The sequence below is a fragment of the Calonectris borealis genome, chromosome W (genome assembly GCF_964195595.1).
Source record: "Calonectris borealis chromosome W, bCalBor7.hap1.2, whole genome shotgun sequence".
Classification (NCBI taxonomy): Eukaryota; Metazoa; Chordata; class Aves; order Procellariiformes; family Procellariidae; genus Calonectris; species Calonectris borealis.
This window is the reverse complement of record NC_134351.1, coordinates 29,731,482-29,759,140: the sequence shown is the minus strand read 5'-3', so window position 1 is coordinate 29,759,140 and position 27,659 is coordinate 29,731,482. Positions and strand designations below refer to the sequence as shown.

The window sequence follows — 27,659 nt, the reverse complement described above, 5'->3', positions numbered from 1 at the left end:
AGGGGGATGAAGGATCAGTGTAATGGTCTAGCTGGTTGCACAGCTTGGTTAAGGCATGAGACGATAGTTAGGAATCAGAGTGATCCACTCCAGTCAACATAGGTAAAGTACATATTGGATGAAAATGATGATAAGCAAGGACTTTCTACCTTGGTGTTGTGGGTTAGCCCCAGTGGCGACAGCACCACACAGCCACTTGCTCACTCCCCCACTCAATGGGATGAGGGAGAGAATAGGAAGGGTAAAAGTGAGAAAACTCGTGTGTTGAGATAAGGACAGTTTAATAGGTAAAGCAAAAGCTGTGCGTGCAAGCAAAGCAAAATAAGGAATTCATTCACTACTTCCCATCGGCAGGCAGGTGTTCAGCCATCTCCAGGAAAGCAGGGCTCCATCACGCATAATGGTTACTTGGGAAGACAAGTGCCATATCTCCAAACGTTCCCGCTTCCTCCTCTTTCGCCCAGCTTTTATTGCTGAGCATGACATCATATGGTATGGAATATCCCTTTGGTCAGTTGGGGTCAGCTGTCCCAGCTGTGTCCGCTCCCAACTTCTTGTGCACCCCCAGCCTACTCGCTGGTGGGGTGGTGTGAGAAGCAGAAAAGGCCTTGACACCATGCAAACACTATTCAGCAATAACTAAAACATCCTTATGTTATCAACACTGTTTTGGTCACAAATCCAAAACATAGCCCCATACTAGCTATTATGAAGAAAATTAACTCTATCCCAACCAAAACTAGTACTCTTGGTTTTGCCCTTAATCCAGCAGGAAAATATTTTGATTTTGTTGCTGACTTTAGAGCCTCTTCTTCAGCATACAGGTGCCCCAAGAAATCTGATTGGAAGTCAGACCCAGGAATCCCGATTGCCCATTGCAGCTCTCTCTTGGGCTTGATCTGTAGTTGGGGGCATTTGCTTCTACCTCTCTGTCTCCATGTCTTCACACCAGAAAAATGTGAAGGATAATATTCATCTCTCTTGCAAGTGTTTTCTGATGCTTACTTCAGTAACGCTTTTGAAAAATGCAAAGGGATCTGAAAACACTACACATTGTTAACTGTTGTTTTATATTACAAAGCCTCACGTCTACAACTATATTCAGTGTACAGAGGGTGAGTTTAGGGTGTAATTAATTTCGTAAAACCAGCAGTGCAAACATTTCCAAGCAATATACAGAACAAAAAAAATAAGGTTGGCCTATACATTCCTTGGAACTGGTCCCTAAAGTCCTTCAAATGCCTTTGTATGTATATCTACATACATACATACATATATGTATAGGCAGACATACACACACAAGGGAAAGAGAGCAAGACTACATATTATGTACAGTACCTAATAACGTTAGGTAATGTTAGGTAATGTTACTAAAGCAACAGCAAGGGACCATTCTTAAATCCTCTGGTTTGTATATGAAAGTATTGTGAATGGTAGAAAGAGGAGGAGGAAAACACAATTTGACAGCAATCTGACCTCAGTTTGCACTGAACATGGCTAACGGTTGCCTTCGGTGTGCTTATGTTCAGGACAGGGATGGACTAAGTCAAGGCAAAATGCATCTCTCAGTGTATTTATACTCCTTACAATTTGTAGAGTGCTTAAACATTACACTGAGATAGGAGCATCTCAGTGTAATGTTTAATGTTACTCTGTGGGGCAGAGGGAGTGAATGCCAAGCGTGCTCATGTGGCCACTGTTGCTGATACAGGTTTCAAGTATTTCTCTTCTTTTTCCATTTCTTTTTCCTCTCTCCCACTCTCTGCTTCCCCCCTTCCCCCCACCCCCTCTTTTTTACCTATTGCTCTGACTGAGTGGAGGAGCTGGAGAAAAGCAGTGCTGATGAGGGACTGGTTGGACTCACTTTACAGGGGATGGCTTTGCGTGTTGATCAGAGTTGCTAATGGGGCATATGAATACCCAAGGTTCACATCTCATTGCCATGGCAAGCCAGATTTCTTCATACGAACTGGGTGCATTTGTGTTAAGGAAAGGGCTTTCAATTTTAATATACCCTAAATGAACTTTCTCCTCAACACCAGACTGGGTGTCTCAGAAAGTAGTTCCCCAAGGTGTTCTCAATGTAACTATCTGCAATTCATCAGATACCTTAATCTGCAAGTTTTTCAGAATGTTGTTTTGGTTACAGGTTTTTCACTGCCGCTTGTCTACTGTTACTGCACAAAACCTGCCAAAAGCCATCTTTTATAGATAAAAAAGAATCTGGATTAGTTTCCAGACATTCTGTAAAGAAGTTATACAACACATAAGCTCCAAAAAGCAGGTTTTGTTTCCATGGCTGTTTCTGTACAGGCATTTGTCTACTTTTATCCACATATGATTTGTTTTCCTGAAGAAAAAAAAATCAAACCATTCAAATGCACATTTCAAATGAGTGGGTTTAACAGTCAGGAATAGATGCTTTATTTTACACAGGGCTTCTAGTGGTTCAGTGTGGCTGAACACTTCCCTTTTCTATTGCTTAACATGAAGAGTAATCTGAAAGAGAAATAAGCAGGTTTAGCAACTGTCATTTAATTTGTCATTTCTTTTTTAATTATCCCTATATTTCTAAATGAAGATGTTGAACCTGTATAGTTGTTATTCAAGTCAATATGCTCATCTGCTAATTTAAATGGTAATGTTAATGTGAATAGGCTAATATCTCAAACCCACACTGTTCAGTAATCTGCAACATCCAATACTTTTATCTCCTCTTCTCTCCTTAGCACTGCAGTGATAACACCAATCATTGCCAATCAGATATGAATATAGTAGGTGCTTGGAAGAGAGGCTACACTGGAAAGAATGTTGTGGTCACTATCCTGGATGATGGCATTGAAAGAAACCATCCAGACTTGATGCAAAATTATGTGAGTCTCTGCAGTATTCCAGATTTGCTGCTTTATTATTACCCTGCAATTAATTTGCTGCTCATAGAAAGACAATCATGTTCAAGTTACTGAAGGAGGAGAGAGGAGGGAGGGAGGAGGGTTCATATTCCTCAAATAGTAACACCAATAGGAGGAAAACATTCTTCCAGGAGGAAAACGGACAGCTTTTGTTAATCTGTATTCTTTTACTTAAAACTATATGCAGTCTTAATGTCTTTAATATATCTGGATGCCTTTCATAATCGAGTCCTTCATTTCTGAAGGGATGGAACCAATTGTGTGATGTTCTTTCTCTTCTCTGTGATTATTTTACTTAATATCCTCACATCCTGAACACTCTGAGAAGTTAGGAATGGAATACACTGCTTTTGAGTTAATGCATGCAGCTGAAGTCCATTTCTGGTCAATATGTTTAGCTAGCAAGACAGCAGCTCTTCTCAAAGACTGTAATTTTAGGCATATCCTCCTATGAATTTATTTTTAATTTTATTTTTAATGTTTATTTTTATTTTTTGTCTTATTGCTAGAAATAATATTAAAGGAAAAAGACATGACTTGTGAGTCACTCAGTTAAAAATAGGTGTAGAATATTTTGAGATCTTTCTAGTAAATCTCTCTTAACTCCAGTGAGCCCCCTCCTGATTTGTAATAGGAGGAGAACTGTATCCTTTGTTTACTGTGTCCTATGTTTCATGTAGCCTCAGAAGGTTTTTGTTTGGTTGTGGTTCATCACATTTAAATGATTGGTTTAATATACCTTTGAAGGATTGTGTAATGTGAGGAGAAGCTGCTTCTCTAGTCAGTGATTTCTTGGTTTAGTGCCACACTTTGAAGCTATTTAGAATGTTAGGGTTGTGCTTTGCTGGAGTGATTATTCCTGTGGTTCAGGAATAGGCATTACCTGAAAGCACATGACCTTAAGGACCTTATTATTTTTCTGAAAATGTGCAAGCTGTACATTCACACGAGATAAGAAAAAAAAAATATTTGGACTGAGTCAGACTGGTGAAGATAACACACGCAAGGCATGTATATACCTTCAGGCCCATTACAGACATAGGTCTTGTAAAAGGGCCTCGAACACAGGCTTTGTACCAGGGAGCATATAATCTTGACAGAGCATTCAAGAGATGAAGGTGACAGTACCAACATTAACAACCCATCAAAAGCTACAATGGTGTCCACAGTTCTAAAGCCATTTATTTAAAATTAGTCACACTTATATCTGTATCCTTCCCCATTGCATGTGGAACTCAGCTTTGAAATACATTACTGCGTAAGCACAAATGACAGGATATTGACCTATTTATCAACGTATGCTTAGTTTGATCCTAATGCATGACACATCTTTCATTTTAAACTCTAAAGTCATTTAAACAAACCAAATATAATTTTACCTCCTCATTGAATGACACAGGTGTCACTTCATCCCAGTACTGTCCTTCCACTGAATTCAAAGTAGCTATTTATTCCCTTACCACCTTCTCTCCTTTTCCTCATGCCAACAAGGAATTCCCCCAGGGCAATTCACATTGCTTGCTTGATGCCTTCTATATGACAGATTATTGCTGGTGTGGCTGCAAACAGGAATATTTGAGGTGAATGTGGTAACTGGCTTTGAACAAAGAAGAGATTAAAAAGAACTGCTTTCCATGTCAACATACCACACGCTACCACATTAATTAACAGGAACCCTACAAACCCGCAGTTATTTGCTCTATAAACTATTTTCAGCTCTAAGAATCTCAGTAAATATAAAATATGGAACAAAAATATGCAGATATTTTGCATATATTTGAACCCTCCCAGCCAATTAAGGGATGTTTAGAGAGACACTTTTTTCCAAATGGGAATGTACTTTATGTTTCATTTCAAACTGTATTTTAATAAAAATATTATTAGGATAGTGATATTATTCTTTTTCCTTGAAACAATGACTGAAATTTCAGTCATCATCTTGCAGATAATTTCTTGAATCTTGAAACATTTAGCAAAATCCTGATTTTAAGAATGAACATACTTAATTTCTGAAAGTTTCTTAGAAGGAATATAGTTTTTTGGTTTAATGAAACACCTCTTTCTACTTCCTCACAGACATTGGAACTATGCTTTTTCAGGGCATTTATTATCCTAATCCCTTTTCCAAAACCAAACTAAAATAAAATATGTAAATGCTATAATTATTAAATATATACTCCTTTCCTAAAACATGCAATCATCATAAAACCACAGGAATGTTACTTAGCCTAATTGCTCTCTTGTAGAAACCTGCTGAAGAATGTATAGGCCACATGAGTCAATGGCTAATTAATGACAAACTGGTTTTCTTTCTCCTGTTGGCTACAGGATTCACAGGCCAGTTTTGATGTCAATGGAAATGATTTTGACCCTATGCCTCGGTATGATGCCAGCAACGAGAACAAGTAAGGCGCTATGACATTCATGACATTTTCAATCTAGTTCGTCAAGTAGAATGCACCAACTCTGCTATGAAATTCTAGGAATCTTGAATCTTCATAAAGTTGTGGGATTTGCATTTAAATCTCTGTGAAATATGTATTTATGTTACTCCCACACACACTGCATGATACTTACTCTTTGAATGCATTTGGACTCATCTGAAAATACATAAAAATTAGTTTGAGAGTTCTGGGCATGTGAAATGAACCATTTTTAATCCCTTTGGGATGCAGTAAAGGGTGACTCTTACCTTTTTTTGATATCTCTGAGTTATTGGGGTTTGTTATGTGTGAGAACTTACTTAGCTTCTGACTCTGTTGAACTTTATAGATTTTGTGCTTTGAAGAAATACACAAGTTAATGGAGATTTTACTCTCTAGCCATTTATATTACACTAATAGAGATTTTACATGCGGAGGTTTGCTAAACATCGTATAAAAACCAGAAATAGCAATTCTTTCTGATTATAATGTCTGTGGCTGATGACTGGTTACATATATCTGTATGAGTGATATATTACTCCTTCAGAGCACAGCTTCCTGGTATTTGTCATTCCAACTCTGCTCTTCTTTGGATGTGCTAAGGTGAAGGATGGGAGAAACGCTGGGAGGGACACCTTCCCTCAGGAAACAGGCTACCTCTCTGTCCCATTGGATATTTGAGGGCAGTTTTTTATCAGTTACATTTTCAAAATAGGTACTTGGCATAAAAAAATTCCTTTCTGTGGAACTGCATTGTCCTGGATTCAGCTGGGATAGGGTTAAATTTCTTCCTAGTGCTGTGTTTTGGATTTAGTATGAGGAGAATGTTGATAACACACTGATGTTTTCAGTTGTTGCTAAGTGCCCTCCTAGTCCAAGGACAGCTCCCGTGCCTACTGACTGAGCTAGGTACACAAGATGGGAGGGAACATAATCAGGACAGCCAGCCCAGCTGGCTAATGGGGTATTCCATACCATGTGATGTCATGCTCAGTATATGAATGGTAGGCGTGATCCAGGAAGTAGCGATTGCTACTTGGTTATCGGTCAGCGCGGGTGGTGAGCCATTGCATTGTGCATCACTCATTTTGTATATTCTATCATCATTATTATTTTCCCTTTTTCTGTTCTATTAAACTGTCTTTATCTCAACCCACGAGTTTTTCTCACTCTTACCCTTCCGATTCTCTCCCCGTCCCACTGGGGGTGGGGGGAGTGAGTGAGCAGCTGCATGGTATTTGGCTGCCTGCCAGGTTAAACCACAACATGCATGTATTAGAGGAAGGTGAATCCTACTAGTTGTCAACATGCTGTCTGTACATTTTGTTTTGTTGAGGTTTTGGGGAGAAAGCAAGGCTGTGATTACATGGTCAGCACAAAAGGGTTGCTCCACTCCTTACCTTGTGGTTGCTCATTCCTCCTCCCTTTCCCTAGCCTTTGTGCAGCTATCCAGAGGAAAGAAGTAATCTAACTGAAAACTGTGCTACCAACAACAGCAACAACAAAATTCTTTTTCAGTCAGGTACCTCATTCAGCTCATCTTGTGGTCAGAGGAGAGCTAGATAGGCACAAGAGAGGTGGGAAAATGAAGCATGGCCTGAACCTGTCAGTGGCGGTGCCGACTTCAGAGAAATAAGGTGACTGTATGACAATGCCCTGGATGCCTCCAATGGTCGTCCACAAAAAACAGCGTGATGGACAGGCAGTTGCCAGCAGTAGCTGTCAAGGAGTTTTGAGAAAAGATGTGACAGTCAGCCCCAGCCCTCTCTGACTACTTCTCAGCTGAGCTGCCAGCTTGCATCAAGCTCATCCTTCTCTCCTGCTGCCCCCACTCTCCACTTCGGAGACACATCCTGGCTCATCTGTGTGAAGACGCTCCTGTCCTTGGAGTTGGGACATGGCCAGGGTACACTTGGAGGCCTTCCAATTTAAGTGCAAATTCAGGGATTCACCTCTACTGCGCTGCGACGAGCCATGTATCTCCAGCTGTGAATGATGGCTGAATCTTTGTCTTTAACTGGGTACTGAAGCCATTACTTCCTCACAAAGCATGTCCAGAGGTTGTTTTCCATTTTATTGCTAGTTAGAGATTGATATAGGATATAAAACTGGACTGGGGGATTCAAATTTTCCTACTCTACCTCCCAAGTGAATACTCTCATTGCCCAGTTCCCAAGGTCCTGAGGCGAGATGCAGTGGTGGGGAGGGCAGATGCTGAGCTGTACTGAGCCTCCTCAGAGTTGTCAGGAGGTAGGACATCAGTCTAGAGCCAACTTTTGGACACACAGGTAACTTGGAGCATGCTTTCAGTATAAGATTACTTGTGTCGTGGTTTAACCCCAGCCAGCAAAAATAAACTCCACGCAGCCGCTCGATCACCCCCCCACTCCGGTGGGATGGGGGAGAGAATTGGGAGGGCACAAGTAGGAAAGCTCCCGGGTTGAGATAAAAACAGTTTAATAATTGAAATAAAACTAAGTAGAACAGTAATAATAACAATGAGAACAACAACAAGAACAGAATATACAAAGCAGGCGATGCACAACGCAACTGCTCACCGACCGCCGACCGCGTGTCACAAACGGGGGACGAAACCCCCCATACACCTGGTTTTTATACTGAGCATGATATCACATGGTATAAAATACCCCACTGGCCAGCTGGGTCCACCACCCCGGCTGTGCTCCCCCTCCCCGGTGCAAGCATCACCCAGCAACAGCCAAAGCATCAATGGGCCATCAACGCTCCTTTCACACTAAACCCAAAACACAGCACACCCCCCAAGCTACTGGGAAGAAAGTTAACCCTGTCCCAGCCGGAACCAGGACAATATCCACCCCTTATTCTATACCATCTACATCATGCCCAGGTCTCACATTTTCCCATACATTCCAATTAGTCACCACTACTTTTCCTGCCTTTTGATATATATACGCACACAGGGATATCATTCCCTTAGTCCATGGGCCATCCCTCTAAAACGTCGATTGAGTTCATTTAGTCCATGACTTCGGGTTCCACCTGTCATAACAGTCTTGCAGGGCAGGAGAGATGGTGTGTGATGTTGGGCTCTTGCATGCAGAGGCCAGTTCTGGGCGCTCGTCTGGTTCTATCATTGTTGCACCTTGCTCAGTTTCATCGGCGTTCATCCTAAATTAATCTGGGTGATTCTTACTGTAATACTGTTAATATGGCATATGGTAACCATAAAAGTGATGACATACAGTACTATGTAATAACTAACATCGTACAATTCAGTTCATTGGCTATTTTCACCCAAAATTAAATCCCCTTGAGGTACACACCGGACTTCCCCATCCTTTTGCATCACCCACCAAGTGCACCCAGGTCCCTGAGCAAAAGCAATCCCACGGATGGGGTTTCCCTTGCCAGAAGCAGGAGTAACCCAGACCGTCTTCCCCAGCATATTTCTCATATGCACGACAGGGACTTTATCCCCCTCTACAGTACGTAAGGGTTTGGATTGGGCAGGGCCAGCTCGCGTGACAGATCCCCTAGTGTTGACTAACCAGGTGGCCTTTGCCAAATGTGTGTCCCAATGCTTGAAGGTCCCACCACCCATTGCCCTCAGTGTTGTCTTTAACAGCCCGTTGTATCGTTCAATTTTTCCGGAGGCTGGTGCATGGTAGGGGATATGATAGACCCACTCAATGCCATGCTCTTTGGCCCAGGTGTCTATGAGGGTGTTTCGGAAATGAGTCCCGTTGTCTGACTCAATTCTTTCTGGGGTGCCATGTCACCATAGGACTTGTTTTTCAAGGCCCAGGATGGTGTTCCGGGCGGTGGCATGGGGCACAGGATATGTTTCCAGCCATCCTGTGGTTACTTCTACCATGGTGAGCACATAGTGCTTGCCCTGTCGGGTTTGTGGGAGCGTGATATAATCAATCTGCCAAGCCTCCCCATATTTATATTTCAACCATCGTCCTCCATACCAAAGAGGCTTTACTCGCTTGGCTTGCTTGATTTCAGCGCACGTTTCACATTCATGGATAACCTGTGCAATAGTGTCCATGGTCAAGTCCACCCCTCGATCATGAGCCCATCTATATGTTGCATCTCTTCCTTGATGGCCTGAAGTGTCATGGGCCCACCGAGCTATAAATAATTCACCCTTATGTTGCCAGTCCAGATCTACCTGAGCTACTTCAATCTTGGCAGCCTGATCCACCTGCTGGTTGTTTTGGTGCTCTTCACTGGCCCGACTCTTGGGTACGTGAGCATCTACGTGACATACTTTTACAGTCAGGTTCTCTACCTGGGCAGCAATATCTTGCCACAATGCGGCAGCCCAGATGGGTTTACCTCTGCGCTGCCAGTTGTTCTGCTTCCACTGCTGCAACCACCCCCACAGGGCATTTGCCACCATCCATGAGTCAGTATAGAGATAAAGTACTGGCCATTTTTCTCGTTCGGCAATGTCCAAGGCCAGCTGGATGGCTTTCACCTCTGCAAACTGGCTCGATACACCTTCTCCTTCAGCAGTTTCTGCGTCTTGTCGTATAGGACTCCATACTGCAGCCTTCCATCTCCGAGGCTTTCCCACAAGGCGACAGGATCCATCAGTGAACAGGGCATATTGCTTCTCATTTTCTGGTAGTTTGTTATATGGTGGGGTCTCTTCAGCACGCGTCACCTCCTCCTCTGGGGATATTCCAAAATCTTTGCCTTCTGGCCAGTTTGTGATCACCTCCAAGATTCCTGGGCGACTGGGGTTTCCTATTCGGGCCCGTTGTGTGATCAGCGCGACCCACTTACTCCACGTAGCATCGGTTGCATGATGTGTAGAGGGGACCCTCCCTTTGAACATCCAGCCCAGCACCGGCAGTCGGGGTGCCAGGAGGAGCTGTGCTTCAGTACCAACCACTTCCGAAGCAGCTCGAGTCCCTTCATATGCTGCCAATATCTCCTTCTCAGTTGGAGTGTAGCGGGCCTCGGATCCTCTGTATCCCCGACTCCAGAACCCTAAGGGTCGACCTCGAGTCTCCCCTGGTGCTTTCTGTCAGAGGCTCCAGGTAGGGCCACTCTCCCCGGCTGCGGTGTAGAGCACATTCTTTATATCTTGTCCTGCCCGGACTGGCCCAAGGGCTACTGCCTGAACTATCTCCTGTTTAATTTGTTCAAAGGCTTATTGTTGCTCAGGGCCCCATTTGAAGTCATTCTTCTTCCTGGTCACGTGACAGAGAGGGCTTACGATCTGACTGTAATTTGGAATATGCATTCTCCAAAAGCCCACAACGCTTAAGAAAGCTTGTGTTTCCCTTTTGCTAGTTGGTGGGGACATGGCTGTTATTTTGTTGATCACATCCGTTGGGATCTGACGACGTCCATCTTGCCATTTTATTCCTAAAAACTGGATCTCCTGTGCAAGTCCCTTGACCTTACTTTGTTTTATTGCAAAGCCGGCCTTCAGAAGGATTTGGACTATTCTCTCCCCTTTCTCAAAAACTTCCTTCGCTGTGTTGCCCCACACGATGATGTCATCAATCTATTGCAGGTGTTCTGGAGCCTCACCCTGTTCCAGTGCGGTGTGGATCAGTCCATGGCAAATGGTAGGGCTGTGTTTCCACCCCTGGGGCAGTCGGTTCCAGGTGTACTGGACCCCCCTCCAAGTGAAAGCAAACTGTGGCCTGCACTCTGCTGCCAAAGGGATTGAGAAGAATGCATTAGCGATATCAATGGTGGCGTACCACTTGGCTGCCTTTGACTCCAGTTCGTATTGAAGTTCCAGCATGTCCGGCATGGCAGCACTCAGTGGCGGCGTGACTTTGTTCAGGCTACGGTAGTCTACTGTTAGTCTCCACTCTCCATTGGACTTTCGCACTGGCCATATGGGACTGTTGAAGGGTGAGCGAGTCTTGCTGATCACTCCTTGGCTCTCCAGTCGACGAATCAGCTCATGGATGGGGATCAGGGAGTCTCGGTTGGTGCGGTATTGCTGCCGGTGCACTGTTGTGGTAGCGATTGGTACCTGTTGTTCTTGGACCTTCAGCAACCCCACAACAGAAGGGTCCTCCGAGAGACCAGGCAAGGTGGACAGCTGTTTAATTTCCTCCGTCTCCAGGGCAGCTATACCAAAAGCCCACCGGTACCCTTTTGGGTCCTTGAAATACCCTCTCCTGAGGTAGTCTATGCCAAGGATGCACGGAGCCTCTGGGCCAGTCACAATGGGGTGCTTCTGCCACTCCTTCCCGGTTAGGCTCACTTTGGCCTCCAATACAGTTAACTCTTGGGATCCCCCTGTCACTCCAGAAATACAAATGGGTTCTGCCCCTTTATAGCTTGATGGCATCAGGGTACACTGTGTACCGGTGTCTACGAGAGTCTTATACTCCTGTGGGTCTGGTGTGCCAGGCCATCGAATCCACACAGTCCAGTAAACCCGGTTGTCCCTTTCCTCCACCTGGCCGGAGGCAGGGCCCCTCTAGTCCTGGTCATCATATTCGCTATCCGCTTCTTGTAAGTATGAATCTGAAGTCCCTTTGTTAAGGTCAGAAATGGAATCAGCCCTTCTACTCTCACTGGAGACTGGAGCAGCAGTTTTCCTGGAAGAACCCCCTTTTGTGGTTGTTTTTCCTTGCAACTCATGTACCCGTGCCTGTAGGACTGAGGTAGGTTTTCCATCCCACTTCCTCATGTCCTCTCCGTGGTCACGCAGGTAGAACCACAGGGTGCCCCGGGGTGTGTACCCACGATGTCTCCTCTCTTGAGCAGAGGGACGCTTGCTCCTAATGGCTGAGATACTGGCCCGTGCAGGTGGGGAGCAGGACATATCCTCTTTGAGTTGCTGGACCTCCTGAGACAGTTTCTCCACAGCAGAGACACAGGCCCGTAGGGAGGAAGAGAGACTTTCTTCATATTGCCGGAGTTGGCCAGCCAGTTCATCCACTGTTTGTTCCTCTCCATCTCTCCAGGTCATTATTGCCAATGAGTTTGCATGTGACGCTGGTGCGCTCCGTACAAACTTCCGCCACGTGGGTCGGGTGCATTTGGCTTCATCTGGGTCTCTGGATAACTGCTCATTGTTCAGGTCATCATAAATCACCTCCAGCACGGCTAATTCCCTCAGGTACTGGATACCTCTCTCCATGGTGGTCCACTTGCCTGGGTGGCATATAACATCTTCCTTGAAGGGATACCTTTCCTTCACACCTGACAGGAGTCGCCTCCAGAGGCTGAGGACTTGTGCCCCTTGTCCAATTGCTTTGTCAATGCCCCCTTCCCTAGAAAGGGATCCCAGCTGCTTGGCTTCCCTCTCCTCTAATTCCAGACTACTGGCCCTGTTATCCCAGCATCGGAGCAGCCAGGTGACAATGTGCTCGCCTGGACGACGGCTGAAGTCTTTTCGCATATCTCGCAGCTCACCCAGGGATAGGGATCGGGTGGTTACAATCTCATTTATGGGTTTTGCCTCTTCCTCCTCCAGTTCTTGTGATGGCCCTGGTTCATCTTCATCCCTTACTAGACGAGCTGATTTTCTTGTGCATTTTCTTTTTTGTATAGGGGCAACTGATACCGGCACGGGTTGGTTCCCTGTCACAGCGGGCGGAGTAGCTGCCATGCCTGCCGTGGGGGGTGAGGGAGCCGCTGTGCTTGCCGTGGGGGGTGGGGTAGCCACAGGCCCTGTTGCTTTGTCATCAGCTGCAGAGATGTTTCCTTCCCCTTGGGGGTTCTGAGTGGTGTTAAACAGGGCTCGGTAGGCGTGGGCCAGGCCCCAGCACATTGTAGTGATTTGCGTCTCCCTAGAATGGCCAGGGTGACAGCATACTTCTTCCAAATATTCTACTAATTTTTCAGGGTTCTGCACTTGTTCAGGGGTAAAGTTCCAGAACACTGGGGGTGCCCATCGCCCTAGGCATTTGCCCATGCTATCCCACTCACCCTGCCACTCATAACTATCCAGCCCTGGGGCAGATCTCTGGATGACATTCTTGAATTGCTTACTAACCTTGGATAAAACCAAAACAATATTCCCAAGGAGTACCAATAGATGTATCTTAACTACCCAGGGATGTTCAAGGTACTGGCAAGTTATTTTAACAAAGGAGATGACATCATAGAGAAAGGTAGCGAGGGTGCCATTCTCTATTTCCTCCATAAAAAATCTCTCGGAAGAAAAGGTATAATTGTTAATGGTCTCCATGAGGTGGTACCCGAAATGCAGAAACGGCTTCATTACGAATCCCAAATACCAAATAACCCCCAATGCCAGCATTTTAGTAACAAATCTCCCAGGCAAAACATCATTAATCACGGCAGAGCACAACAGACTACAAAACCCAACTCCAATGTTTAACAGGTACAGTAAAAACAAGAGCATGGTGCAGAACAAATTAATATGTTACCAGATATAAATTCCTTAATATGTTCTAAATAATCTGTCGTTATCTCAACCCTTCGAGCCCCAAGTTGGGCGCCAAATAGGACTGTCGTGGTTTAACCCCAGCCAGCAAAAATAAACTCCACACAGCCGCTTGATCACCCCCCCACTCCGGTGGGATGGGGGAGAGAATCGGGAGGGCACAAGTAGGAAAGCTCCCGGGTTGTGATAAAAACAGTTTAATAATTGAAATAAAACTAAGTAGAACAGTAATAATAACAATGAGAACAACAACAATAACAGAATACACAAAGCAGGCAATGCACAACGCAACTGCTCACCGACCACCGGGGGGGGGGGGGGGGGGCGAGCCCCTCCACACACCTGGTTTTTATACTGAGCATGATGTCACATGGTATAGAATACCCCATTGGCCAGCTGGGTCCACCACCCTGGCTGTGCTCCCCCCTCCCGGTGCAAGCACCACCCAGCAACAGCCAAAGCATCAATGGGCCATCAACGCTCCTTTCACACCGAACCCAAAACACAGCACACCCCCAAGGTACTGGGAAGAAAGTTAACCCTGTCCCAGCCGGAACCAGGACAACTTGGCAGCCTAACCTCTGCATAGAGGCTCAGTATTTCTGATTTGCAGTTATACTGAGCCTGGTAAGCAGCACCTAAGTACCAACTTTTGGGGTTGTAGCCCCTCCTTCCCTAATTCCCACTAGACTCAACAAGAATTAAATGCCTGCATAGGCATTGAAAAGCCTTACTAGCAGCCTGTCTATTTTTTGTGTGTCCAAAATATCATCAGAAATCTGAACAGAATAGAATAGAATAGAATTGAATAGAATAGAATAGGATGGAATAGAATAGAACAGAACAGAACAGAACAGAACAGAATAGAATAGAATAGAATAGAATAGAATATTTTCAGTTGAAAGAGACCTACAACGATCATCTAGTCCAACTGTTGTCCGAAAAGCGGATTCGTGCCCGGCGTGCAAGTAACCAATTCCACACGCTCAGGAGAGATATTGTTTTATTCAGGCCTGGGTGCTCGGTGGACTTGCCACAAATCAAGCACACCTGGTCTAGTCACCTTTCTGTTTATATCCATGCTTCTCATACATATTTTAAATTCCTCTTTTACATATTCATTACATTTCCGAGAACTAATTATAATATTACATCATCTTAAACACATGCGCACTAAAGCCCTTAGGGTCTCCTTGAGGGTCTCGGGTGGTCTCTGGTGGTCGGCAGGGTAGTGAACTCTTCATGAACTTATTTCCTCTTTACCTTATAGGGTCGCAATTTGTCCCTGAGCCATGCTTGGACCACGTTTGTTTATAGTTTCCAAGGTTATTCTTCACTAGAGCCTAACAATGCTTCCAGGATACACAATTTAGACTAGTTACAATTCTACACACCTGCAAACACAACACCTGCTAGTTACCTAACTTCTAAGCAACAAGTCTTCATTGTTTAGAATTACAGAAGCGAACAGTAGAATTACAGAAGCAAGCAGTATGGAATAGTAGATACTGTACCTACTACATCACAACTGCCTGACCACTTCAGGGCTGACCAAAAGTTAAAGCATGTTATTGTCCAAATACCTCTTAAACACTGACAGGCATGGGGCATCAACCACCTCTCTAGGAAGCCTGTTCCAGTGTTTGACCACCCTCTCGGTAAAGAAATGCTTCCTAATATCCAGTCTGAACCTCCCCTGATGCAGCTTTGAACCATTCCCACACGTCCTGTCACTGGATACCAGGGAGAAAAGATCAGCACCTCCCTCTCCAATTCCCCTCCTCAGGAAGCTGTAGAGAGCAATGAGGTCGCCTCTCAGCCTCCTTCTCTCCAAACTAGACAAACCCAGAATCCTTAGCCGCTCTTCATAGGACATGCCTTCCAGCCCTTTCACTGGCTTTGTTGCCCTCCTCTGGACGCATTCAAGTACCTTCACATCCTTCTTAAATTGAGTAGTACACTGTAGTGGGGCCCAGAACTGCATGCAGTACTCAAGGTGAGGCCACACCAACACTAAATACAGCGGGATAATCACCTCTTTTGACCAGCTGGTTATGCTGTGTTTAATGCACCCCACCCCAGGATGCGGTTTGCCCTCTTGGCTGCCAGGGCACGCTGCTGACTCCTATTGAGCCTACTGTCAACCAGCACCCCCAGATCCCTTTCTGCAGGGCTGCTCTCCAGCCACTCCTCTCCCAATTTATGCTTGTGTCCAGTGTTACTCCGACCCAGGTGCAGAATCTGGCATTTGTTCTTGTTAAATTTCATGCCATTGATGATTGCCCAATGCTCCAATCTATCCAGATCCCTCTGCAAGGCCTCTTGTCCCTCAAGAGAGTCAACAGCACCTCCCAGTTTGGTATCGTCAGCAAACTTGCTAAGGGTGCATCCAGATCATTGATAAAAATATTGAACAGAACTGGCCCTAGAATTGAGCCCTGAGGAACACTGCTGGTGACTGGTCACCAGCCAGATGTAGCCCCGTTCACTACAACCCTTTGAGCCCTGCCCTTCAGCCAGTTCTTCACCCAGCGCACCGCGTACCTGCTCATCTCACAGTTGGACAACTTGTCCAGAAGGATGCTGTGAGGGACAGCATCAAAAGTCTTAGTAAAATCCAGAAAACCTACATCCACCCCTTCCCTTCATCCACTAGGCGGGTGACCTTATCATAGAAGGATATCAAATTGGTTAAACAGGACTTCCCCTTTGTGAACCCATGTTCACTGTGCCTGATGATTGCATTGTCCTTTAAATGCCTTTCAGTAGCACCCAGTATGATCTTCTCCAGAATTTTCCCAGGAACTGAGGTTACACTAGCAGGTCTGTAGTTTCCTGGGTCTTCCCTCACGCCCTTCTTGTAAATTGGAATAACGTTGGCTAGCTTCCAGTCAGCGGGGACCTCCCCAGGCTCCCAAGGCCTTTGGTAGATGATCGAGAGGGGTCCTGTTGTAACATCTGCTAGCTTCTTCAGTACTCTGGGGTGAATCCCATCAGGCGCCATGGACTTATGAACATTCAGCTGATACAGCTGGTTCCTTACAATTTCAGTGTCCACAAATGGAAAGTCACTGTTCCCACACTCGTGGTCCTCCAACTCAGGGATTTCTGATTTTCCAGTATATGTGATCATTTGGCACAAGATATCTCAAGTTGTGCCTGAAAGTTGAGGTAACCACAACAATTTTGAAAGCCATACTTTACAAGTAAGACTTTGTAATGTGCAAGATCAGTTGATTCCTGCTTCCTGCTATAGCAACTGGACAACATTGCATAATGGCAACCTGTATCTTCCAGTAAAGGTGGGACGTACAAATTCACTATTGTTTCATGAAATGATCTAGTTTATTCTGCCTCACTTTATAAACCATATTTAAGGAGCAGAATGATAGAAAGTAAAAAGAAATGCTGTAAAAATAAGCAGGTTGCCCAGAGAGGTGGTAGATGCCCCATCCCTGGAAACATTCAAGGTCAGGTTGGATGGGGCTTTGAGCAACCTGATCTAGTTGAAGATGTCTCTGCCCATGGTAGGGGGGGTTGGACTAGATGACCTTTAAAGGTCCCTTCCAACCCAAACTATTCTATGATTCTATAAGATGGTACAGCAGTGCTTCTCAACCCAGCTTATCTTCTCTTCAGTGTTGTCTTCAATACATGATACAGCCAATTTCAAAGGAATAGCAACAGCTGCATACTGGCAATCAAAATGCATAAACTATATAGACAGACATCCCCATTTGTCAGTGCTCCTTTCTATCACACTACTACAAGGGGAACTTTTTTTGACATGATCATTCAAGCCAGCAATGAGAGACTTCAGGCTCCCTGGGTATTACTGGGCTCTCTTCTTCAGATATCCACTATGAATAATGACATGGCAAAGTCAAAGCAGTTTTTTACTTTATTGACCATCCAGGAAGCAGCAGAAGCTGATCTGCCTGTCAAATATCTAATAACTGTTCTGATTAAATGACTTAGGACATATTAGAGGTCTTCAACATAAGCAGCTTGTGTAAACTAGCAGCTTGTCACTGTTGGAAGAAAATTAAGCCTTTGGCATTTTATTGAGCAACTACATTGATATGACTGACAAAGGAAAGTAATAACGAATTGCAATGGATGTATTGGTCTGCCACTGAAAAGAATGTCATTATGTTGGACCTGTGACTAATAATGCAGTTGTTTCAACATAGATGTTTACAGGTAACAGTGAAATAACAGAAAAAGAATTAAGCAGCAACACTCATCAGTAAACCAAATCAAGATGATTTGCATAGCAGGAATGACTTCATCCACAGCTGACTCTTGTCTTTAGCCTCTGAGCAAAAGAAAGCTCTAGAATAGGCCTGTACCATTTACAAGCTTCAAGATTTGCTGCCAATTTGTACAAAACAAAGTAAACTTCTGGCAGGACTCCTACATACCATAGTGTTTAAAGATGCTATCATCCCACTCTGGTTTTTACTACAAGGCTTGAAAGATTAATCTAATGTTTCTGTCTGACCTCCTATTCTCTTTAACTAATAGAAGATTTAATTTAAAACTTTAAAAATATATTTTCAGAAATTGCCATGCTGGTTATCTACAGTATCTTCACAAACCCACAGTTAATTCTTTCTCATTCCTTTTTTCCTGACTAATAAACCTCAGCAATGGAAAGCCTTCACTATTGGGTCTGGCTGGGATGGAGTTAACTTTCCCCATAGCAGCCCTCATAGTGCTATGCTTTGTATTTATAGCTAGAAAGGTGTTGATAACACACCAGTGTTTTGGCTATTGCTGAGCAGTGCTCACACAGCATTAAGGCTGTCTCTCCGACATCACCCCTCACCCCCAAAGGCCAGTAGGCTGGGGGTGGGCTAGAGCTTGGGAGGGGACATAGCCTGGACAGCTGACCCAAACTGACCAAAGGGATATTCCATACCATATGACGTCTTCTCAGCAATAAAAGCTAAGAGAAAGGAGGAGGAGGGGGGGCATTCGTTATTACGGTGTTTGTCTTCCGGAGCAACTGCTACGCATACTGAGGCCCTACTTCCCAGGAAGTGGCTGGACATTGCCTGCTGATGGGAAGTAGAGAATAAATCTTTTGTTTTCCTTTGCTTCCGCTCACGGCCTTAGCTTTTTCTTTATTAAACTGTCTTTATCCTGACCCACAAGTTCTTTTTCATCTTATTTTCTCCCCTCCCTGTCCTGCTGAGGAGGGGAGTGATAGAGAGGCTTGGTGGGCACCTGGCGGCCAGCCAAGGTCAACCCACCACAACTACTAATTAAAAGTAAAATGCTAGCAAACAGATGCAGTGCTCTGATGTTTTGTAGCTGTGTGTAAAGCTGCACAGAAACACCTATCATAGAATCATAGAATCATAGAATAGTTTGGGTTGGAAGGGACCTTTAAAGGTCATCTAGTCCAACCCCCCTGCTGTGGGCAGGGACATCTTCAACTAGATCAGGTTGCTCAGAGCCCCGTCCAACCTGACCTTGAATGTTTCTAGGGATGGGGCATCTACCACCTCTCTGGGCAACCTGTTCCAGTGTTTCAACACCCTCATCATAAAAAATTTCTTCCTTATATCGAGCCTAAATCTACCCTCTTTTAGTTTAAAACCATTGCCCCTTGTCCTATCACTACAGGCCCTGCTAAAAAGTCTGTCCCCATCTTTCTTATAAGCCCCCTTTAAGTACTGATAGGCGACAATAAGGTCTCCCCAAAGCCTTCTCTTCTCCAGGCTGAATAACCCCAACTCTCTCAGCCTTTCTTCATAGGAGAGGCGTTCCATCCCCCTGATCATTTTCGTGGCCCTCCTCTGGACCCGCTCCAACAGGTCCATGTCTTTCTTGTGCTGGGGACTCCAGAGCTGGATGCAGTACTCCAGGTGGGGTCTCACCAGAGCAGAGTAGAGGGGCAGAATCACCTCCCTCGACCTGCTGGCCACGCTTCTTTTGATGCAGCCCAGGATATCGTTGGCCTTCTGGGCTGCAAGTGCACATTGCTGGCTCATGTCCAGCTTTTCGTCCACCAGTACCCCCAAGTCCTTCTCCACAGGGCTGCTCTCAATCCCTTCATCCCCCAGCCTGTATTGATACTGGGGGTTGCCCCGACCCAGGTGCAGGACCTTGCACTTGGCCTTGTTGAACCTCATGAGGTTCACACGGGCCCACTACTTGAGCTTGTCCAGGTCCCTCTGGATGGCATCCCGTCCCTCAGGCGTGTCAGCCAGACCACTCAGCTTGGTGTCATCTGCAAACTTGCTGAGGGTGCACTCGATCCCACTATGTCATTGATGAAGATGTTAAACAGTACCGGTCCCAATACGGACCCCTGCGGGACACCACTCATCACGGATCTCCATCTGGACATTGAGCCATTGACCACTACCCTCTGGATGTGACCATCCAACCAATTCCTCACCCACCGGACAGTCCACCCATCAAATCCATACCTCTCCAGTTTAGAGGGAAGGATGTTGTGGGGGACCGTGTCAAAGGCCTTACAGAGGTCCAGATAGACGACATCAGTAGCCCTTCCCTTGTCCACTGATGTAGTCACTCCATCATAGAAGGCCACTAGGTTGGTCAGGCAGGACTCGCCCTTGGTGAAGCCATGCTGGCTGTCTCGAATCACCTCCCTGTCCTCCATGTGCCTTAGCATAGCTTCCAGGAGGATCTGTTCCATGATCTTCCCAGGCACAGAGGTGAGACTGACTGGCCTGTAGTTCCCCGGGTCTTCCTTATTTCCCTTTTTAAAAATGGGGGTTATGTTTCCCCTTTTCCAGTCAGCGGGAACTTCACCGGACTGCCACGACTTCTCAAATACGATGGATAGTGGCTTAGCAACTTCATCCGCCAGTTCCCTCAGGACCCGCGGATGGATCTCATCGGGTCCCATGGACTTGTGCACCTTCAGTTTCCTTAAATGGTCTCGAACCTGATTTTCTCCTACAGTGGGCGACTCTTCATTCTCCTAGTCCCTGCCTTTGCCTTCTGCGGCTTGGGCGGTGAGGCTTGAGCACTTGCCGGTGAAGGCCGAGGCAAAAAAGTCATTGAGTACCTCAGCCTTCTCCATATCCTGGGTAACCAGGTCTCCCGTTTTGTTCCAGAGAGGGCCCACATTTTCCCTGGTCTTCCTTTTATCCCTGACGTACCTATAGAAGCTTTTCTTGTTGCCCTTGATGTCCCTGGCCAGATTTAATTCTATCAGGGCTTTAGCTTTCCTAACCTGATCCCTGGCTGCTCAGACAATTTCTCTGTATTCCTCCCAGGCTACCTGTCCTTGCTTCCACCCTCTGTAGGCTTCCTTTTTGTGTTTGAGTGTGTCCAGGAGCTCCTTGTTCATCCATGCAGGCCTCCTGGCGTTTTTGCCTGACTTCCTCTCTGTTGGGATGCATCGCTCCTGAGCTTGGAGGAGGTGATCCTTGAATATTAACCAGCTTTCTTGGGGCCCTCTTCCCTCCAAGGCTTTATCCCATGGTACTCTACCAAGCAGCTCCCTGAAGAGGCCAAAGTCTGCTCTCCTGGAATCCAGGGTTATGAGCTTGCTGTGCGCTCTCCTCGGTGCCCTAAGGACCTTGAACTCCACCATTTCATGGTCACTGCAGCCAAGGCTGCCCTTGAGCTTGACATTCCCCACCAGCCCCTCCTTGTTGGTGAGAACAAGGTCCAGCATAGCACCTCTCCTCGTTGGCTCCTCTACCACTTGGAGAAGGAAGTTATCGTCGATGCATTCCAGGAACCTCCCGGATTGCTTATGCCCTGCCGTGTTGTCCCTCCAACAGATATTGGAGTGGTTGAAGTCCCCCATGAGGACCAGGGCTTGTGAACGTGAGGCTGCTCCTATCTGTCTATAGAGGGCCTCATCCACTCGGTCTTCCTGGTCGGGTGGCCTGTAGCAGACCCCCACCGTAATGTCACCTGTCCCTGCCCTCCCTTTAATCCTGACCCATAAGCTCTCGGTCGGCTCCTCATCCATCCCCAGGCGGAGCTCCATGCACTCCAGCTGGTCGTTGACATAGAGGGTGACACCCCCTCCTCGTCTCCCCTGCCTGTCCTTCCTAAAGAGCCTGTATCCTTCCATTCCAACACTCCAATCATAGGAGCCATCCCACCACGTCTCCGTGATGCCAATAAGATCGTAGCCCTGCAGGCGTGCACATGTCTCTAACTCCTCTTGTTTATTCCCCATGCTATGTGCGTTTGCATAGAGGCATTTAAGTTGGGCCCCCGATGAAGCTGTCTTACTGGCTGGAGTTCCTTTGTGCTGCTCTTCAGGCGCTCTCCTGCTGTCCTGTGATCCTTCTCCAGGCTCTGGTCATCTATTGCTGGCCCTGGCATCAAACTGGTAGGAGTGGGATGGATTGAGGTTCCCCTCCCCCGGCAACTTTAGTTTAAAGCTCTGTTCACCAGCTTGGCAAGCCTATGACCGAAGATGCTCTTCCCCTTCTGTGACAGATGGACCCCATCAGCCCCCAGTAGACCAGGTTTCTCAAAGGGACTCCCATGGTCTAAGTAGCCAAACCCCTGGCTGTGGCACCAGTCCTGTAACCATTTGTTGATTTGCCAGATTCGACTGGCCCTTTCAAACCCCTTCCCTTTGACCCGGAGGATTGATGAAAAAACTACCTGCGCTCCAGAGTCCCTTACCGTCGCTCCCAGAGCTCTGTAATCCTTCTTGATAGTCCTCAGACTGCTCCTGGCTGTATCACTGGTGCCCATGTGAAACAACAGCAGCGGATAATAGTCAGTGGATTGTACAAGGCTTGGTAGCCTCTCGGTGACATCCCTGATATGAGCCCCTGGTAAGCAGCACAGCTCTCTAGAGAGTGTGTCAGGTCGGCAAATGAGTGCCTCCGTACCTCTCAGAAGAGAGTCGCCTACTACTGTCACCCGTCGCCTTTTCTTAGTTGCACTGGTTGTTATACGGGGGGCAGATCGGGCTGCCTTACTCAGCTCCAGCGTCTCTCCTGATGTGGTGGGTCTTTCCTCTTCAGTCTGCAGAGCGGTAAAGCGGTTCTGCAAGGGCACCTCAGGCTTCGGGGGAAGTCTCTTCCTCCTGCTGATCCTTGCTGTTGCAACCGTCCATACTTCTGCATTATTGCCCTCCCCCCTTCTGCATGTGCTGGTGGGGGAGTTTTTGGCTGTTTAGCCGTGGGCTGTGAGTCCACTGCAGACTGCGCTTGGAACCAGCTATCTAACTCCTCCACCTCCCTGATGTTATGCAGCCTTCTCACCATCTCCTGCAGCTCAGCCACCTGCTGCAGGAGGTCCTCCACCTGGGCACACCTTTTGCAGGCAGGTCTGCCGCCTGTCCCTGCCCCAGGAGAGGTCTAGGCACTTCCTGCAGTCTGAGATCTGCACTGCAGCCTCTCCCTTCAGCAGCTCCCTCTGCGTGGAGGCATTGGCCACCGCTGGGGTAGATGGTGCAGACCCCCCAGCCGGAGCCACAGCCTCAGCCTTTGCTCTCAGATGAGTGCCCGCCATTCTGCCTTGAGGGTCCGGTAGGATGAGTACCCTTGACCTGTGCAGATCTTCTGTCCCTGTCCACTGTTACCCAATGAACATGCCTCTCCTTCAGATGGCTGTACCTCAGGGGTAATCTGCATATGTCCTTTGTTTCTCTCAGGCAAGGACTGAGAGACTTGATCCATGCCTGTAAACTTTTTTGAGAGGAAAACTTTCTTTCCATGAAAGAAAAATGTAGAAACATTGTGCATGAAGTCCCACCACATAGTGCATTTGATTATATTTTACTTTTATTCTAAAACAGGTTTTTAACCTATGGGAAGCAATAAAAAGGTTTGCACTAAAACATGATAGAAAACAAGCAACATTTTGATGTTTTTGAATTCTCATGCCTTTGCCTCAAAATAAAAACATGCTCATTTGAAACTTTTTGAGAAATTGTAAGTGGGACCCCAGAATTGAAGGTAACTGAGGACAATTAGCTGGGATAGAGGAGATGCAGTCTTTGTCAGGCTGATTCACTGATCCCCGACAAGCACCCTCATCACTGGTCTCTATAGTCAGTCCCTTGTGAGAGCTTTTCATTTTGACGTCTGGTCATTATATTATTGCACTGCATTACACAATCCCCTCCAAAGTGCACAAGTGGTTTGAGTTATATCTTTCTGAGAGCCAAAGGAAAGACATTTCTCTGAGTAGTCATTGAAATCGAAAGAAGTCAAACAACAGAGGAATAAACAAAACAAAAGTTCAGCCAGAATTCCATTTCTTCACTGAAGAAAAAAATGTCCTTTTTCATTACCTTATATTGGTTGCTGAGCAGTATATCTCACTGAATACTTGGTGTTTGAGGAGCAGCACTCTTACTTTTTAGAATGTATAAAACTCTCATGTTCTCAAATGTTTAACCACCACACTACAGGAAAGCTTTTTCCCTGTTTCTAATTATTGAAGTATCACACAGTGAGCTCACAAATAAAATGACATTCTGAAGTGTTATGCAACTGCTTCTATTTCTTTTATGTAAATAATTGATAACAATAAGTCAGATCTTCCCCTTCAATTCAAAGTCAGCAATAGAAGGGATATAAACTTTGACAGTTACTGTATTTGTGATGTTCACATTTCTGAAATCTTTTTTTTTCCCTGTAAAGTCAGAAATGAAAGCTTGTTTTTCAGAAAGTCTTTTTTTCCAGAGTTGGTTTTTCATCTAAGTGTCTGTATTTTGAGGTTTTGTGCTTAGGAGGAGATACATACAAGAAGTCTACTACAATAGACTACTTTTGACTCACCAAAATGGTGGGTTAATTTCAGGTTTTACACATTTAAGGTCTACCTCTGAGTAGAATTTGAGTGAGAAAATAATACATTTCTTTGTGTTGTCCCCTTTTCAGACATTGCAGATATTAGAGAATGTTGAAGTGAGTGGATCCATAGTGTGTGTTTGGTGATTGGTTTCACCAGCTGACTTTACTGTTGTCAGCCCACTCAAATGCAGTGCAAAATGTGGCTCATTGAGAATTGTCAGCCAGCACATACATGCACAAAGTATAGTATTGATTCACCCTTTACTCCTTGTGGCATTATAAGCAAACCTCTAAGTAGACATTTGAAAAATCAATTGTGAATCCACAGTCAAAAGCTGTGAACTGAAGCTTTTTTCTAAATAACATGCTTTTAACAGTTGAGTTCTGCAAAGTTATGCTATAAACATATGTCTTAATGGAATTAATAGATGTTCTTATAAGATTTTCAGGCTAAAAATTTTCAGACGTTACTTTTCCTTGCAAATGAAAAAATATGTATCTGTAGGTTTATTGCTGATTTTGTAATTTTTCTTAAAGATACACAGTCAAATCTCTTAACTTTGACACTTTCAGCAAAGTCAGATTGCATCTAAATGAAAAACATGAATATCAATAAATAGCGACTGACAATATACTGTCATGCAAAAGCGTTTGAAATGGAAGATGAGTAAAATAAAATGCCTAAGTACAGAATGTATTCATAACAGGGAAGGCTCATGGCCATGAATTTAAGGTGATGTACTGGGTCTGGCTGGGATGGAGTTAATTTTCTTCATAGCAGCACATATGATGCTGTGTTTCAGATTTGTGTTCAAAACAGTGTTGAGAACACACCAATGTTTTGGCTATTCCTGAACAGTGCTTAGACAGGGTCAAGACCTTCTCTGTTTCTCACTCTGCCCCTCCAGGTATTGGCTAGGGGTGGGCAAGAGTGGTTATACAGGTTGGCAATGATGAGGTTGCAGAGAGAAGTCCAGAAGCCATCAAAAGGGACTTCAGGGCACTGGGGCGACTGGTGGAAGGATCAGGAGCACAGGTAGTGTTTTCCTCAATCCCTTCAGTGGCAGGGAAGAATACTGAAGGGAACAGGAAAACACACCTGATCAACACATGGCTCAGGGGCTGGTGCCATTGGCAGAATTTTGACTTTTTTGATCATGGGGAGGTTTACACGGCACTGGGCCTGCTGGCGACAGATGGAGTTCAGCTGTCTCACAGGGGGAAAAGGATTCTTGCGTATGAGTTGGCAGGGCTCATCAAGAGGGCTTTACACCAGATTCGAAGGGGGAAGGGGATAAAACCAGGCTCACTAGAGAAGAGCCTAGGGGCGGCATGCCAATGTTGGGGGAGAAATCGGTAGCCCAGCTCAAGTGCATCTACACCAATGCACGCAGCATGGGTGGCAAACAGGAGGAGCTGGAAGCCATTGTGCAGCAGGATAGCTATGACTTAGTCGCCATCACAGAAACATGGTGGGATGACTCTCACGATTGGAGTGCTGCAATGGATGGCTATAAGCTCTTCAGAAGGGACAGGCGAGGAAGGAGAGGTGGTGGGGTGGCTCTGTATGTTAGGGAGTTTTTCGAATGTCTAGAGCTCAATGATAGTGATGATAAGGTTGAGTGCTTGTGGGTAAGGATGAGGGGGAAGGCCAACAAGGCAGACATCCTGCTGGGAGTCTGTTATAGACCACCTAACCAGGATGAAGAGGCAGATGAAGCATTCTCCATCATTTATCAGCAGTCCTGGTTAACAGGGGAGGTCCCGGATGACTGGAGGCTTGCCAATGGGACGCCCATCTACAAGAAGGGCCGGAAGGAGGATCCGGGGAACTACAGGCCGGACAGCCTGACCTCGGTGCCAGGGAAGATTATGAAGCGGTTCGTCTTGAGGGCGCTCACAAGGCATGTGCGGGACAACCAGGGGATCAGGCCCAGCCAGCACGGGTTCATGGAAGGCAGGTCCTGCTTGACCAACCTGATCTCCTTCTATGACCAGGTGACCCGCCTAGTGGATGAGGGAAAGGCTGTGGATGTGGTCTACCTGGACTTCAGTAAAGCCTTTGACACTGTCTCCCACAGCATTCTCCTAGAGAAGCTGGTGGCTCACGGCTTACACAGGTGTACTCTTCACTGGGTAAAAAACTGGCTGGACGGCCAAGCCCAGAGAGTTGTGGTGAATGGAGTTAAGTCCAGTTGGCGGCTGGTCATGAGCGGTGTTCCCCAGGGCTCAGTACTGGGGCCGGTCTTGTTCAATATCTTTATCAATGATCTGGACGAGGGGATTGAGTGCTCCCTCAGTAAGTTTGCAGACAACACCAAGTTGGGCGGGAGTGTTGATCTGCTCGAGGGTAGGAAGGCTCTGCAGAGGGACCTGGACAGGCTGGATCGATGGGCTGAGGCCAACTGTATGAGGTTCAACAAGGCCAAGCGCCGGGTCCTGCACTTGGGTCAAAACAACCCCATGCAACGCTACAGTCTTGGGGAAGAGTGGCTGGAAAGCTGCCCAGAGGAAAAGGACCTGGGGGTGCTGGTTGACAGCCGGCTGAACATGAGCCGGCAGTGTGCCCAGGTGGCCAAGAAGGCCAACGGCATCCTGGCCTGTATCAGAAATAGTGTGGCCAGCAGTAGTAGGGAAGTGATTGTCCCTTTGTACTCGGCACTGTTGAGTCCACACCTCGAATACTGTGTTCAGTTTTGGGCCCTTCAGTGCAAGAAAGACATTGAGTTGCTGGAGTGTGTCCAGAGAAGGGCACCAAAGCTGGTGAAGGGCCTGGAGCACAAGTCTTATGAGGAGCTGCTGAGGGAACTGGGACTGTTTAGCCTGGGGAAGAGGAGGCTGAGGGGAGACCTTATCACTCTCTACAACTACCTGAAAGGAGGTTGTAGCGAGGTGGGTGTTGGTCTCTTCTGCCAAGTAACTAGCGATAGGACGAGAGGAAATCGCCTCAAGTTGTGCCAGGGGAGGTTTAGATTGGACATTAGGAAAAATTTCTTTACTGAAAGAGTGGTCAAGCCTTGGAACAGGCTGCCCAGGGAAGTGGTTGAATCACCATCCCTGGAAGTATTTAAAAGACGTGTAGATGAGGCGCTTAGGGACATGGTGTAGTGGGCATGGTGGTGCTGGGTTGACGGTTGGACTCGATGATCTTAGAGGTCTTTTCTAACCTTATTGA

General features: G+C 46.1%; 1 protein-coding gene across 1 annotated transcript in view; it reads left to right on the top strand.

The window, feature by feature from the left end:
* Positions 1-27,659, top strand: part of LOC142075098 (proprotein convertase subtilisin/kexin type 5-like) — a 307,009-nt gene that overhangs the window by 90,508 nt on the left and 188,842 nt on the right. The window contains exons 4-5 of the mRNA XM_075136116.1: positions 2,730-2,873; positions 5,241-5,317. Coding sequence (XP_074992217.1) covers positions 2,730-2,873; positions 5,241-5,317 — 221 coding nt within the window. The remainder of the gene's footprint in view (positions 1-2,729; positions 2,874-5,240; positions 5,318-27,659) is intronic.